This window comes from Cupressus sempervirens, chromosome 11 (genome assembly GCF_028749045.1).
Source record: "Cupressus sempervirens isolate cs-2001-9-10 chromosome 11, ASM2874904v1, whole genome shotgun sequence".
Taxonomy (NCBI): Eukaryota; Viridiplantae; Streptophyta; class Pinopsida; order Cupressales; family Cupressaceae; genus Cupressus; species Cupressus sempervirens.
In genome coordinates this window covers 70,824,678-70,839,996 of record NC_143128.1, presented here as the reverse complement: position 1 = coordinate 70,839,996, position 15,319 = coordinate 70,824,678, and the positions used below count along the sequence as shown (strand labels likewise).

The 15,319-nt window shown below is 36.5% G+C and overlaps 1 protein-coding gene across 1 annotated transcript in view; it reads right to left on the bottom strand.

Annotated features, from left to right (window-relative positions):
• Window positions 1-13,370, bottom strand: part of LOC149528284 (uncharacterized) — a 59,883-nt gene extending 46,513 nt beyond the window's left edge. Inside the window, exon 1 of the mRNA XM_089811906.1 lies at window positions 12,590-13,370. Within this exon, the coding sequence (XP_089668032.1) occupies window positions 12,590-13,251 (662 nt within the window). The 5' untranslated portion in view covers window positions 13,252-13,370. The remainder of the gene's footprint in view (window positions 1-12,589) is intronic.
• Between the last annotated feature and the right edge of the window lie 1,949 nt (window positions 13,371-15,319).

The following is a 15,319-nucleotide window of genomic DNA, read 5'->3' as shown; positions in this document are numbered from 1 at the left end:
ATGATACTGAGGTGACCAACATACAACACAACAAAAATAGCAAACTCAACATATTTAAATGAATAATAATAATAGTTCTCCTCTTGCGAAAACAACTGAATAAGTATCACAATCAAAATGTAACAACACCAAAGTGATCCTGATGAAGGAAGACAATGAATGAGCCTGACGAGGTGACTTACTATAAATAGACGCTCCCTCCAGGATTCTTGGAGCCCAAACTAAAAGCATCACTCAACTCCTCTAACTCAATTGAGCTCATCGTAACCAACAGTTTGACTTGCTATAGATGAAGAGCACACGATTATACTGAGAGGGGGGGTTAATCAGTATAATAACAAAATTGTCAAATTAAAACTTTTATCCAAACAATTAACTTCAAATGCTGGAATGAAAAATTATGCACATAAACATAATGGCACAATATATTACGTGGAAACCCAATGCGGGAGAAAACCACGACAATAAATGCTTTTATATCAACTTTGTTCTTTTACAATATATTGTATGCTACAACCTACTAGAGGCTCCAACCCCTATGCTTATGAGCACCGACTCACTAGAAGCTCCAAGTCCCACTCTTCACAAGCTCCGACCTACTGAAAGCTCCTACTCCCACACTTCACAGGCCCAACCCACTAGAAGCTCCTACTCCCACACTGTCTTTGTGAGCATCAACCCACCGTACTTCCTTTCCACCTGTACTATATTGCTTACTTTAACTATTGATGGATCTTCTTAGTGCATAATTCTTCTTATACTTGTTTGAATGCTTTATCTTCAGTACACACACTTCTTTTTGTTTAACTCCTTAAAGTCAACCTCTTATACATCTCCTTGTTTATTTGCTTTTTATCAGAATACACATTCCTTTCATTTGTACACGTCTTCTTTTACATTACAACATACTCTCTTTATTATCTTTAATAGAGGAGCAATCTTCCCATGTTTTGTTTAATCTTCTTTAATAATTCTGTCACACTTAGTTTTATATATATATATATATATAATTCAGAACAAGTCTGAATATATATTCAATTATATTTCTTCACCCATTAATCTGCTCCACGCACAAACTTTTCTTCTTCTTTTTTGGTTTCTTCTTTAATCTCTTTTCTTCAAATAATGTATTCTCTACTTATATCTATGTGCAATCTTGCTCCAAAAGAAAGTCATATCTCTTGGCAAAAGAGGTGTTTCACACCTTATCATTATAACCTTATAATTGCACCTTTTCATTAAATTATTTTCTTAATTTTACTATAATCTAAATTTAATGGCACTCTTTTGTAATATAGGATGACACTATTTTTGTCGTATTTCTTTTAAATAGAATTAATCATTTTGGAGACAAACTGCTCCTGATGCCATCACCATTCATATCTTCTTTCATGGGCTTTTGACAAGTCAATTTTATCTGTGAGTTGAAAGTCCTCAATATGGAGGTGGCTCTTTGTTATGTTCGGACTTTGCTAATAACATAAACTTTGTTCTATTTTGGCTGTGTGTATATTCTGCTGTAGACTGAAAAACGTGGACTTCCTCATACAATATTTGTTACTTCTAAAGCCCGATTGCTCCTCTTCACACAATCACACATTCATTGCTTTGCCAGGGATGTGTGTCCAAGATTTCCGACAGCTTATATCATCCTTGGTGGATTTAACAATTCTTTTAATTATAATCAACATTCACAAGTCTTTGCAGTTGTCTGTAGTGATTGAGTCAGCCATTGATGATTCAGTACACATTATCACTGCCTTATTAATATTTGATTTCTCTATATTGGTGCCGGCTTCAAACATTAATTACTGTAGAGAAAAATGTGGTTATCGAACACAAACATTACTTTGTCTATTATCGCTCCATGGTCGCTGAAGAAGTCACTGACTCTGGTTTGTCTTATTCTTATCTTGTTTGTTTTCTTCAAAACTTAGATTTTATATATTCTTAACACAATAAATCTTTGCTAATATTTACTGATAATCACTGCTATTTATATGACCTGTGTTCTATAAATTCATATCTCTGACACTTTGTCTGACAGCTTATAAACTTTCAAACTTCATCACACTCATATATTCCAGACTAACATGGGGATGCGTCCCCCCCTCCCAAAAGTGGGTCTTCTCGGAGACGGGGATGCACCCGGAACGGAGGAACAGCATCTCAGCGTTTCGGGCGGCACCACTTAGAGCGCCACTGCCGCTGGAGACGGCGAGACGTCTCCAAGCGTGGGTGCGGGGGGATGCGAAGGAGTCTCCTTTATTGGGGGGACGCCAAGACGTCTCCCATGGCAAGCAAAAGAGGCACATTAAAAATTAAAAAGTTTAAGGCATTTTTATAATGTTTTAATGTTTCTATTTTTATGCTATTGGGTTGTGGGGCCCATTCCTTTCTCCTCCTTTGTTCAAAAGCCTTCTATTCTTCATTTTTATTCAAATTTGCATTTCTCATTGTTTGCAACAGCAAGAAGAAAAAGAGTGAAGAGCTGAGATAAGGGTTTGTGCAAGAGTGAAGAAAGTGTTTGCAAGTGAAAAAGGAGAGCCTAGGAGCAAGAAGAGGAGGAGGAGGAGGGTTTACCATCTTGTTGAAGGAGTTTTTCAAGCAAAAGGTAGGGTTTTTAACTTGTTTTTCTGATTTTCAAATGCATGTTTATAAATTATTGCTCAATGTTTTTATTTCTAAATGTGTGTTGTTTCATTTCATTATAATTATGATTATCATTCATTCATTGAATCATTTATAAATATTAAATAATAGATTAAGATTCTTGATGTTTCATTTTGCAAATTCTTGTTATTTACTTTTAAATTTTAGAAAATTTAAAGAAGCGCATAGGCTGAAAGTTTGTAAATTCAAATTGTTAACTTTATAAAAAAAAAAATTCATTTTGTGAAATGTAGTGTCAAAATGAGCTCCCACATTGATACTCATAGTGATGGCGAGATGGAATTTCATTCAAATAGTGGCAATGAATCAGAATATGAACCTGAGCCTGAGGTTGGGGCTGAGGATGATGTTGACACCGTTTAGAGGGGTGAGCATGAGAGTGACATTGGGGCTGGGCTAAATCAGCAAGGGGCCCAAACTAGTTCCACTTCCATGGGTATTGATTTTATACTATCTGGTACTCCATCTATTGATTGCCCCTCCCCATCTTTGGCAAAGTGGGCTAGGGGTAAGTTTGATCCAAAATCTCCTTTAAAACAATTTGCCACTGGAATAACAAGCGGATCAGGAACAGGTGGCACAAGAAAGTGGAGATGCAATATTTGTGGTGATATATGGTATGGTAGCATCACTAGAGTGAATGCACACTTCCTCTTTTGGACAGGTAAAGGTGTCTTACCATGTAGTTTTTTTACTGAATCCAAAAACTTGAAGTTTAGAATTGAATTCAACAAGCTTTGGGGAGTTCTAGAGGACTTGGGCCTTCTAGTGCCTACTACCTTGGCTAGTAGGCAGCAGATTCAGACTATATAGGAGGTGCATGAGCGACAAATACAGGGGCAACAACACCAATGCATGTCTTCTTCTAGACCACAGTATAGAGCTTCATCTACTACATTGCTAGAGGCAGCCCCCCCACCTTCCTCTACTTATAGCTCTATAGGTGTAGCAACAACCCAGACAAGCAAAGGGAAATGTAGGGCACAGTCTAGTGACAACAACCCTATAGCAGAATTGTTTGCAGCCCAGACGAGAGAGAAGTTAGATGCATGCATTGGGAAATTGTTATTTGCCAACAGCGTTCCACTTCATATTGCTCGGTCTCCTTATTTTAAGGAGTCATTTCACAATGTCACGAAGGCAGGGTTACCATCATATGTGCCACCAAGTGAGCACAAATTGAGGACTAATATCTTGGATGATGGGTATGCCAAGACTAGTGAGTCCATGGAGACCATGAGGGTCGTTTGAGAGGAATCAAAATGCAACATTATCATGGATGGGTGGACAGGCATTAGACAACGTCCACTCATCAATATCATAGTCACATGTACAGAGGGCCCATTCTTTCTTAGGGCAATTGATTGTTTAAGGCATCGAAAAGATATTGATTTTCAGTTTCAGATTCTTTAGGAAGCCATTGAGGAGATTGGGTCACAAAATGTGGTCCAAGTAGTGAAAGATGCAGCTCGTGTGCAGAGCTACAAGTAGGCTTATTGAGGCCACATATCAGCATATTTGGTGGGCTCCTTGTTGTGTGCATGCTATGAACAATGCTCTAAAGGATATGGGGAAGATTAGCTGGATAAAGGGAGTGGTGAGTGATGGTAGAGATGTGCAGATGTATATCTGCAACCGCCACACCTCACATGCAATATTTAGAAGCTTCGCCAGGAAGGAGTTCCTGAAGCCAGTGGAGACACGATATGCATCATATTTCATTCTCTTGGAGAGAATGCTGGAGTTGCAGAAGCCACTGCAACTAATGGTTATGACGAATGAATGGAATAGGTGGGATGGTTCCAGGTCAGAGCGAGGGATGAGGGTGAAGGATATAGTTAAGAGTGATGTATTTTGGAGCAATGCAAAATACATTGTCTCTATTATTAGGCCAGTCTTCAAGGTGATCAAGTGATGGGGATGCATCTACTCTTGGAGAGGTGTACGAGTGCATTGATTCTATGCTTGGGCAAGTGAGAGCAGTTATGCAAGAGAAGGACCCCACATTAGCCTTCTACAATGATCACATTGGGCTTATTATTCAGCATAGTTGGGACAAACTTAACACACCCTTACACATGGCTGCCTATGCATTGAATCCGAGGTGGTACATGACTAGGCCTGGTAAAGTTACACCACTTCACGATGATGAGGTGATTTATATTATATAACACTTAAGACTGTCTTAAGACTTAGATTCTTATCATTCTATAAATTAAAATCATTTACATTACTAGCATCTTTATTCTTCTATTTGCAAATAATTTGTACCTTTTTTAATTTTTTCAAGTGAAGGAAGGGTTCTTCAAGTGCATAGATAGGATGTATGACCTTGAGACAGCAGCTAAGGTTTGCACTGAGTGGACCAAATTTGCTACTCTTAGGGGTTACAATCAAGCGCCAAAAGCGGATATCAAGACTATGGCACAAGAGGATCGCATTTTGTGGAGGTCATCTTATGGAGCGAAATCTACAACCACCACACTAGCTATTCATTTGTTGTCCCAGGTACTTAGTTCCTCAACTTTTAACTTTTCATTGTTCATTGTTCAACTTCTAATTCCCAAGTCTCACATTGGTCAATTATTTTTCATCTCAAGTTTCTAGTTCCTCGGCTTCTAAGAGGAATCGGTCTACATATAGCTTCATCCACTCTCTTAAGAGGAATAGACTTACCTCTCAGAGAGCAGAGAAGCTAGTGGTTGTACAAAATGTGTTGCGTATCAATGACCGCAAGACAAGTGTGTACAAGGAGAGCCCAACATCACAATGGGATGTAGAGCCTAAGGAGCCATCACAGATTGATGAGGAGGATGATGCTTTCGATCCAACCACATGGCTCGTCGGTGTTGCCTTTTCGGCTCTTGATCTTGGAGAGACAAATAGTTCTAGTGGTGATGAGTTTCAACTTCCAGCCTCCAGGGGATGATCATTGATCACTGATTTGGCAATGGCTTGGGAGGGTCTTATCTTCTCCGCAATTTAGTAAGCTACAGGTTGGTCTTCATTTGGCTCGAATTGGACTTCGTTTGGGCTTAATTTTGTGTAATTATTTGTGGTAAATTGGTGTTGATCGAGATGGACCCTTTCTATTTTTGGAAAGTGCATTTTGTCACATGAAGAAATAATTTATTAAATGGCTTATTATAAAGTTATAATTTAACTTTATAAGTTCACTTGAGAGTTGAGTTATTATTGAAAAGAGTCATTTATTAATTAGTTAAGCCAAGTCAAGTGAAAGAATCTAATGGAAGCTTCTAATTGATGTTCTATGGTGAAGCCTTTTGAGTAAAGTTACATTTTGGCAACAAAAGGGCATCTAAAAGTTATAAATACAAGCCCATTTGTTGAGAAAAGCATGCTTGGCTAATTAATTTGCTTTTGTTGCCTTTGAGGCTTTTTTTGAGTTCTAATTTTTGTGTCGTTGTTGAAGTATAAGAGTCTGAATTTTGAGTTGTTCCATTAGATCTACAGCTGAAGTATTATAAATTTGAATCTGAGATTTTAGTCTGGATTTGCTATGCAAATAGTTGCTATGATAAAACTATTTGTTAATTCTCCTACTATTTAATCTGTGTCTAAGGAGATTGTTTGCTGGATTGTTTGCTGGAGGTATCCTATGGATCTATGGAAAAGGGATTTTTGTGAACTTCGATAGAAATTGACAGAGTTCAAAATTGGATCCGTGAGACTAGCGTTGGAATTATTGCTGCAAATTGACTATAGCTGGGAATTTCAGGTTTCATATTACTTGGTCAGACTCTCGTATAAGGTTATTAAAATCATATGAATAAGATTGCACTTGAATTTCATTTCAGAACTGGCTGCTATTTACTCTTTATGCAAAACTGTCAAAATGTAGCTAGCAAAAATTGATGATCATTTATGAATTGAGCACATTGGATTTGATTGTTAACATATTTTCAGCACTGTCGTTTCTTTCTTATATTTATGTATGCAAAAATCCAAAGTATTAACACAAGCAAAAAAGATGTATAAAATCTGAAATCTATCAGCATATCCAGTGGTAATAAGTTTGTTTGCCAAGTGTTTGACATAATGTCAAATGACTAAATAGTGAAGAAAATTACAATTGTTGTGGTCATAACCAGTAGGGGTTATTACAGTGGTATCAAAGCGGTTTCCTGCCAGCCTGCAGGAATTGGGCTCAGTTTGATTAGTGCTTTATTTTGGAGATTCGGTTGTCAGCGTTATGGATGGTGACAAAAGGTTTGTTATTTATTATACCTGCAGAGGGCATACTTCTCCGCCTAGGGATGGAGAATCTGAGATATGGGGTATTGTGAAATAGTTGGTTGTGCTAGTGAATGAGCTGAATCAAAATCACAAAAGGATGACCCAACTAATTTTGAATCCGAGATTTGAGTAGAGCATGATATCACTTTTACGAAGAGTGAAATGTGATGATATAATTGCGGCTACAAATGTGCAAGACATTTGTTATGAGTCAACGCATGAGCTAAGCACAATTGAGGTGGAATGTGATGAGAATTCATGTCATGTTAAGTCAAATGATGCAGTTGTCGGCAAGAATTCTAAGGATCATGTATTTGATGGCGATGCAGCAATAGTGGGAGTAAGAGCATGGGAGAATATTGTCATATCAGAAGCCACTTTGGTGTGGGTTGAGATATCTACCCAGGAGTTTAGTGGTATGCATTCAGTTGTAGATATGTGCTCTGATGATAGTACACATGTTATTGATGATGAGGTGAGTGATGAAGAGACAGAGTTTTGTAATACTTCTAATCAACACAGTGTTGATGGTCACTTTGTGGGACAATCCTATGTTCGACATGGATGCAGTACTGTCTTTTAACAATCCCCTTGTTGAAATTGATGTTAATCACTCACTTGAGTGGAGTTGGGCGCAGTTTTCACCATCTGTAGACATGATTCAGTTTCCTATAGTCACAGTTGGTGATGTTCTTGTAGCCACGAATTTTGATGAGGATGTAGTTACATACATTGTAGCTATAGGTACAGTTGGCATGAATGCATATGGTTCTCTTGTAGCTACGTCTTTCTCTGGGATTATTGGTGATAATTACAATTCCAGTCTAGTATATATTATATGGGTGGCTACAGGGAAGAAGAGTATGCTGAGATCTCCTACGAATTTATCTTTAGGTGATGCCCTGACTTTCACATCATCAGCACAGGTACTGGGTGCTATATTGCAGGTGATGTTGATGGCCCTGATGATATTGGCATGCAGTTGCTTCAATGTTGATAGGGATGCCACATACTTCTTCATTTGGGATCCGGATGGAGGTTGGAGTTCACTGTGTTGCCAGATTGCTTGAGGACAAGCAATCTCGGGGAAGGAGGACTGTAATGTCCCCATTTTTGTCAATATCAGAATTTCGGGGATTAGCCTATTATTGTGATTCTCAAAGGCTAATTATTGCGGATAGAGGGTCTTCTGAGGCAATGGCTTGGCTTGGGAGGGTTTTATCTTCTCTGCAATTGAGTAAGCTACAAGTTGATCTTCGTTTGGCTCAAATTGGACTTCGCTTGGGTTTAGTTTTGTGTACTTACTATTTGTGGTAAGTTGATGTCGATCAAGATGGACCTTTTCTATTTTTGGAAAGTGCATTTGGTCACATGGAGAAATAATAGGTATAACTCCTATTTCAAACGGCATATTTAAATGATGAATATTTTGGGAGTAATTATATTTTTAATGGCCAAATTATTATTAGGTTATTAAATGGCTTATTATAAAGTTATAATTTAACTTTATAATTTCACTTAAGTTGAAAGTTGACTTATCTGGAAAGAGCCATTTATTAATTAGTTAAGCCAAGTCAAGTGAAAGAATCTAATGGAAGTTTCTAATTAATGTTCTGTGGTGAAGCTTCTTGAGTGAAGTTACATTTTGGCAACAAAAGGACATCTAGAGGTTATAAATACAAGCCCATTTGTCGAGAAAAGCATGCTTGGATAATTTATTTGTTTTTGTTGCCTCTGTGACTTTTTTTGAGTTCTGATTTTTGTGCCCTTGCTGAAGTACAAGGGTCTGAATTTTGAGTTGTTCCATTGGATCTACAGCTGAAGTAGTGTAGATTCGAATCTGAGATTTTAGTCAGGGTTTGCTATGCAAATAGTTGCTGTGGTAAAACTATTTGCTAATTCTCCTATTGTTTAATCTGTGTCTAAGGAGATTGTTTGCTGGAGGTATCCTATGGATCTATGGAAGAGGGATTTTTGTGAACTGTTGTAGAAATTGATAGAGTTTGAAAGTGGATCTGTGAGACTGGCATTGGAATTATTGCTGCAAGTTGACTATAGCTGGGAATTTCAGGTTTCATATTACTTGTTAGGACTCTTGTGTAAGGTTATTAAAATCATATGAATAAAATTGCACTTGAATTTCATTTCAAAACTAGCTGCTATTTACTCTATATGCAAAACTGTCCTAATGTAGCTGGCAAAAATTGATTATCATTTATGAATTGAGCACATTGGATTTGATTGTTAACATATTTTCAGCACTGTCATTTCTTTCTTATATTTATGTACTGTTGTAGAAATTGATAGAGTTTGAAATTGGATCTGCTAGACTGGCATTGGAATTATTGCTGCAAGTTGACTATAGCTGGGACTTTCAGGTTTCATATTACTTGTTAAGACTCTTGTGTAAGGTTATTAAAATCATATGAATAAGATTGCACTGGAATTTCATTTCAGAACTGGCTGCTATTTACTCTATATGCAGAACTTTCATAATGTAGCTAGCAAAAATTGATTATCATTTATGAATTGAGCACATTGGATTTGATAACATATTTTCAGCACTGTCATTTCTTTCTTATATTTATGTGTGCAAAATCCAAAGTATTAACACAAGCAAAAAAGATGTATGAAATCTGAAATCTATCAACATATCCAGTGGTAATAAGTTTGCTTGCCAAGTGTTTAAAATAATGTCAAATGACTAAATAGTGAAGAAAATTACAATTGTTGTGGTCATAACTGGCAGGGGTTATTACAGTAACTAGGTATACATTTCAGTATAACAGCATCTATAGAGATCTTAATAATCTTGTCGAAGCGTTCCCCACACTACATTATAAGGTTTTTGGCGCAGTCTAATTAATAGGTATATTTAACAGTTTACGCTTACAAGTTTTAATAAATGTGATACAAGCTTACCCAACGTGACAAGAAAGCGGCTCATAGCCTCACCAACCATTAACAATTCAGCCCATAGCCTTGTCCAACATTTTCAGTATGGTGTACAGCTTCATCCAACAATGCGGGAGCATCCACGTATGATTGATATTACATCACCAATAGATAAATCAATAGATTGTGCAAATAAGTCTAGCATGGCTGTGCAACAGTTCTCCATGCCTGCATAAATGTTTACGGTGGTTGCACAAGATGTCCTAGTTGCTACGCAATTGTTCTTGGTTGCATTTATTCATTTGACATTCTGTCAAACGCTGGGTGTGCAGAAAGCCTTTGTTTATTAGGGATTATTACCCGATCATTCATGAGGATGTCTAGGGCCTGTAGGACAAGAGAAATGAGAAACGTCTGCACACAAGAGTAACCAACTAACCACAAAAGCATGCACAATCAAACCTATCCTAAACATAAGAGAAATTGAGACAGAATGCATTATGTAAAGAAAATGAATGCAAACACTCCCTCAATTCGACTCCCATGTCCTTTCTTTCTTCTCAAAATGTAGATATGTTGCTCCCATTATAAAAAATCCACTCACAAATTGAAAGAAGACTATAATGATTATGAGAATACTAGGAAAGAGTGGTAAGTTTGATTAAGAAAAGGAAGTCAATTATAGAGGATTGAACCCAAAATGCAGAAATGGCAATTAGATGTGCAAATTGGAAGATTGTCATAATTATGAAAAATACAAATGGAATGCATAATCAGTGCCATAAATTTTGAGAAAATGGGGAAGGGAAGGTGTAGGCAAATTAATAGGAATTTGGAAGCCAAATTAGTGGAGAAATGGATAGGGAAAGATGAAATCATGAAGCGTGATTACAAGTAGGGAGAGTGCACGAGTTAGGAATTTTGAATATAAAAGCTCATATTTCCCACCAATTTATAAATTAGGAATTAGGAATTAGAAAATGCCATACTTCATATTAGCCAATTAATTAATATAAATTAATTAATGGTAGAGACATAGGAAAGGGGGAATAAATAAAGTTAATTTATTTATTCAATTAGGACTTGGGGATGAACTATGGGTCATCTATCCCCCGAGGACAAATTAGTTGAAAATTGGCCGAATTGATGATATTGATGCAAGATAGAACCAAGTTTAATGAGTTTGATGAAGGTTTGGGATGGTTTTGATGGTTTTGAAAGGGTTTCCAATGATTGAAATGACAATGATAACTTTGACAATGACATCAAATCAATTTGAAATTGATTTGAATTGACTTCATAAGATCTGAAATGATGTTGAAAAGGTTGAAATGATGTCAAAAATGATGAGGCATTGATGAGCTTTGACAATGCCTTGAATTGACAATGACAAGGCATTGATGAACTTTGACAATGCCTTGAATTAATCAAGATAAGGCATCAATGAACTTTGACAATGCCCTAGATTGATAATGAAAGAGATTGATAATGTTGAATTGATTTGATAAGGATTGATAATGAAAATGACGAGGCACTGATGAACTTTGACAGTGCCTTGAATTGATACTGAACTGGATCGATTTGAATTGATTTTGAAAGTGATTTGATTATGTTGTTGATATGATTGATGAGGACTTGACATAATTTGATAAGTTTTGAAAGTAATTTGATTAGGCATCAATGACTCTGACAATGCCCTAGATTGATTCTGAAAATGATTTGATGAGTTCAAAACGATTTTGAATGAATTAGAACTAATTGGAACTGAATTTGAAAGGTTTGATAGGGTTTTGAATCAATTTTGAAGATGTCGACAAGGACTTAAAATGACTTGATTGGTTCCGACAATGATTCTGAACATGAACAATTCAGCCAAAGGAGTGAAGGTTATGATGCAAGATGAGAGAACTACTAATCAGAAATCGAATGAGGAATGACCCAATGCTGACATACAGTGAAGACCGCATCCCCAACAGAGGAGAATAATTAGAGTGCAAAACAATGTTTCAATCGCAATGCAAAAATGTTAACACATGGACATGCAGGTTTGAACCATTTTTAATTTTTTGAGCATCTACAGGGCCAAGACAATGAAGATAAACAGCTGCAAGGAACAGAAAAAAAATGCAGAGATGCAGGCAAGTTATTTTTGAATGAAGAGCATGCCCAAAATTATGGCACAAGGTATACGCTGGCAAGAAAGCCAAAAATGTAGAGCAGGAGTATAACAGAGGAAGACGCCAACCAAATGGAGTAAGAAAGACATTGAGAAAACCAGGTCAAACCAGAGATTAACAAGATGAATATAAAATTTCAGATTATCATCCGTCACGAGGAGTAAATGAGTCCTACGCCCTTTTTTCCGTTCTCTCTAATAGTTTTAGGTTCTCCCTTGGAACAAATGTAGCCCATTTGAAAGAATAATTTTCAGTATTGGTACAAGAGACAGCATTGTTATTTTCGTCTAGTAGAATAGTGTCTTAGAATTGTTTAGGCTGCTAGTTTAGGTTGTCTTTCATTAGAAATCCATACCTAGACTGCAACACCCAAGATACAATCCAGCCTGCAGCCTGGCCCAAGATTTGCGATTTACCTTTATTGGCCCAACCAAGATTTACAATTCAGCCTACAGCTTCGCCCATGATTTAAAACGAGTTCTATAGCCCTACCGAATTTCCAAGGAAAATACAAACACCCTCCGACACACAAGAATTTAAAAAAACAAAGGAAAAGTAACAGAATGGAAAACAAAAACAGGACTTACCTGGAAGAATGAAGTATCATCTTTGAAATTCTTATGAGAGGTTGAGTCTCCTTCAGAATTTGAAACTCCCAATCGTTCCACTTTGAAATCTTATTTTCATCTTTCTTATCCGAATCCTTCACATAATTTAACAAATAACTCAAACTCCCCAACTCCTCCTCCTCATCCTCCTCCTCATATTCCTTTTTCGAATCCTTCGCATAATTTAATAAATAACTCAAACCCTCCAACTTTTTCTCCTTCTCGTCCACCTCTTCCTCTTCCTCTTCTTCCTCCTCGTAGTCGTTATAATCTGCCCTTTCCTGCTTAGGAGCATAAGAAGGTCTCTCTAGCAAAGCAGGAATAAACCCATCGTCCCCGTTACTGCTGGTCCGCACAGCCCAAAGCCTGTGATCACATGATCCACTCAGTAATAAAGGGGTACTTGAGGATAGACAGAGTTGTTCTATATTGAAATTCAATGTGGATATTCTGCCTGATGACAGACAGAGCTTCTTCGTAGTGAAATTCTTCGAGGGAATTATTGGTGAAGGTAATGCAAACGTTTTAGGATGTGTTTTTGGTTGGGGTAAGACAGAAGTTGTTACGGTATCAAACATGGGTGTTTCTCTGATTGAGAAAGAACCCACCATGAGTTTATTGGCTGCCACTGAAATTAACATGTCTCTGATTCAAACTTCTTCTGATACATACATATTTTTCTCTCAAGGGTGTTCTGGCTGCGTTGGAGCCGACGCTTTCTTTGTGTTTCGCCGTAGCTGTGGCTGGCCTTCGTACACTCAATCTACGCAATGTTTTATCGTGTTTATTTTATGTAGATATCTTATCCTCAAATCTAATGAAATATGCAATGGTGAAATTCGCACACTCGTGCCCATTTACCGTACTCTTTCGATAAGTTGTGATAGGGGAAGAGCACTCCTATTTGCACTTTTTCATTTCACGTATTGTATAATAGTCTAAATTATATCTCTGAATTTTTACCATTTTTTGGTGTTTCCAGTTATATTTGGAATGCAGTTGATATCTTAAATAAACAATACTTCTTCATTTTTAGGTATTAACAAAATTCTTTGTACAGATTGTTGGGTATCAAAGAGTTAAAAAGTGTTTATTTCAAAGTGTCTCTTGATTCTTACTTAAAGATGCACTATTAATAATTCACTCAAATATGTCACTAGTTGACATCAATGTTCTTATACTCATACATAATTATCTACACAAAAGTGTCAATTACCAATCGAAAAAGCTAAAAAATGATCAATTGTTGCTACATGTGTTGTCATTTTTAGGACTCATTTAAAATTATTAATTGGGTGGTTAAGTGTGCATGGATTATGTGGTTATTGGAATGTGTTCAGTCTCTATATCAAATAATTAGCAACATAAACTTCCAATCCAATGTCCTAATAGTAACAAACTTTGCAGAATGTAAAACATTAACATCAAAACATCTCAAATAACATCCATATGAGTATGACACTAGGATTTAACATGGAAACCCAATTTGGAAAAAAATACCAGTAACATGCCATTGATTTTTCACTCTTCTAAAGTGAGCTCTGTTAGGAGTCAGTCATGTTAAAGGTTACAAAATACATTGTTAAATGTGACCTTGCTAAAAGATTTAATCACCATGTTAGGAGCGGCCTTGTTAGAGGGCTTTAGAACATTTCATTAGTATGTCACATTGACTAAAGGATTTACAAATAATTGTTAGGTCAACCTTGATTAAAAAATTCCAAACTGATACAATGGTTAGAAGGTAGCAGTAAGTTGATCTCATAAATACAACTCACTTTGCAAATATAGATCACAAATTCGATCCAATAGTTGACTCATTGACTAGCCTCCATTAGCATCTCTATCACTTATTCACTTGGAAATCCTTCAAGCAACCACTTTTCACCTCAACACTTCATTGTTTAACCTTCGGCTCAAGTTTGTCAATCAACAAAATCAACAACTGGTCCAACCTTGTTCGGTTATGTAATGTCCCTCTAAGGAACCCAAAAGAAATTAACCTAAAGTTTCACTAAGTTTGTCAAACCTTCTTTTTTTTGAAAGATGATAACTTAATAACAACAAATATAATATAGTGGAACCAATAACATACACAAAACACATACAATAAAACATATTACAATTCTTAAGGGTCCCATGACGTTGAATCACATTTAAGTTTAATTAATACTAAAACCAATATATAACACATCCACATTAAAGAATAACTATAAGTACAAATCCATTTAAATAATATACAATTATCTTGAATGTCACTTGGCAATAATCAAAATGCACAATCATCCACTATACAAGTCAAAGGGTATGAAAGGTTGAAAGAATATCCATCATAAAATAGATTGCATCATCTTTTAAGATCCATGAATTAAAATACAATACAATAGGTATAACCATCCATCATAGTACACAAGAATAGAATGAAAGGAAATAGAAAACAGGGAACTCCAGCCACAGCATCAAACTGTCGAATCTCAATGGTAAAAGTAAAAAGTACTACCACCCAACCTCATGGTAACCCAAAAGGGGTCCACTCTCACTGCACTGAGGATATAGTCTCAAGTCCCAAACATGGTAACAAACTTAAAAGTCAAATCCAACATCTAGCTAGGTCAAGACAATCCTTAAAGTAATCTAACTCAAGGTATGAAGACACAAGTGACATCTAAACCTAGAGGCAACAATGACACATAAGAAATCTACTATGTA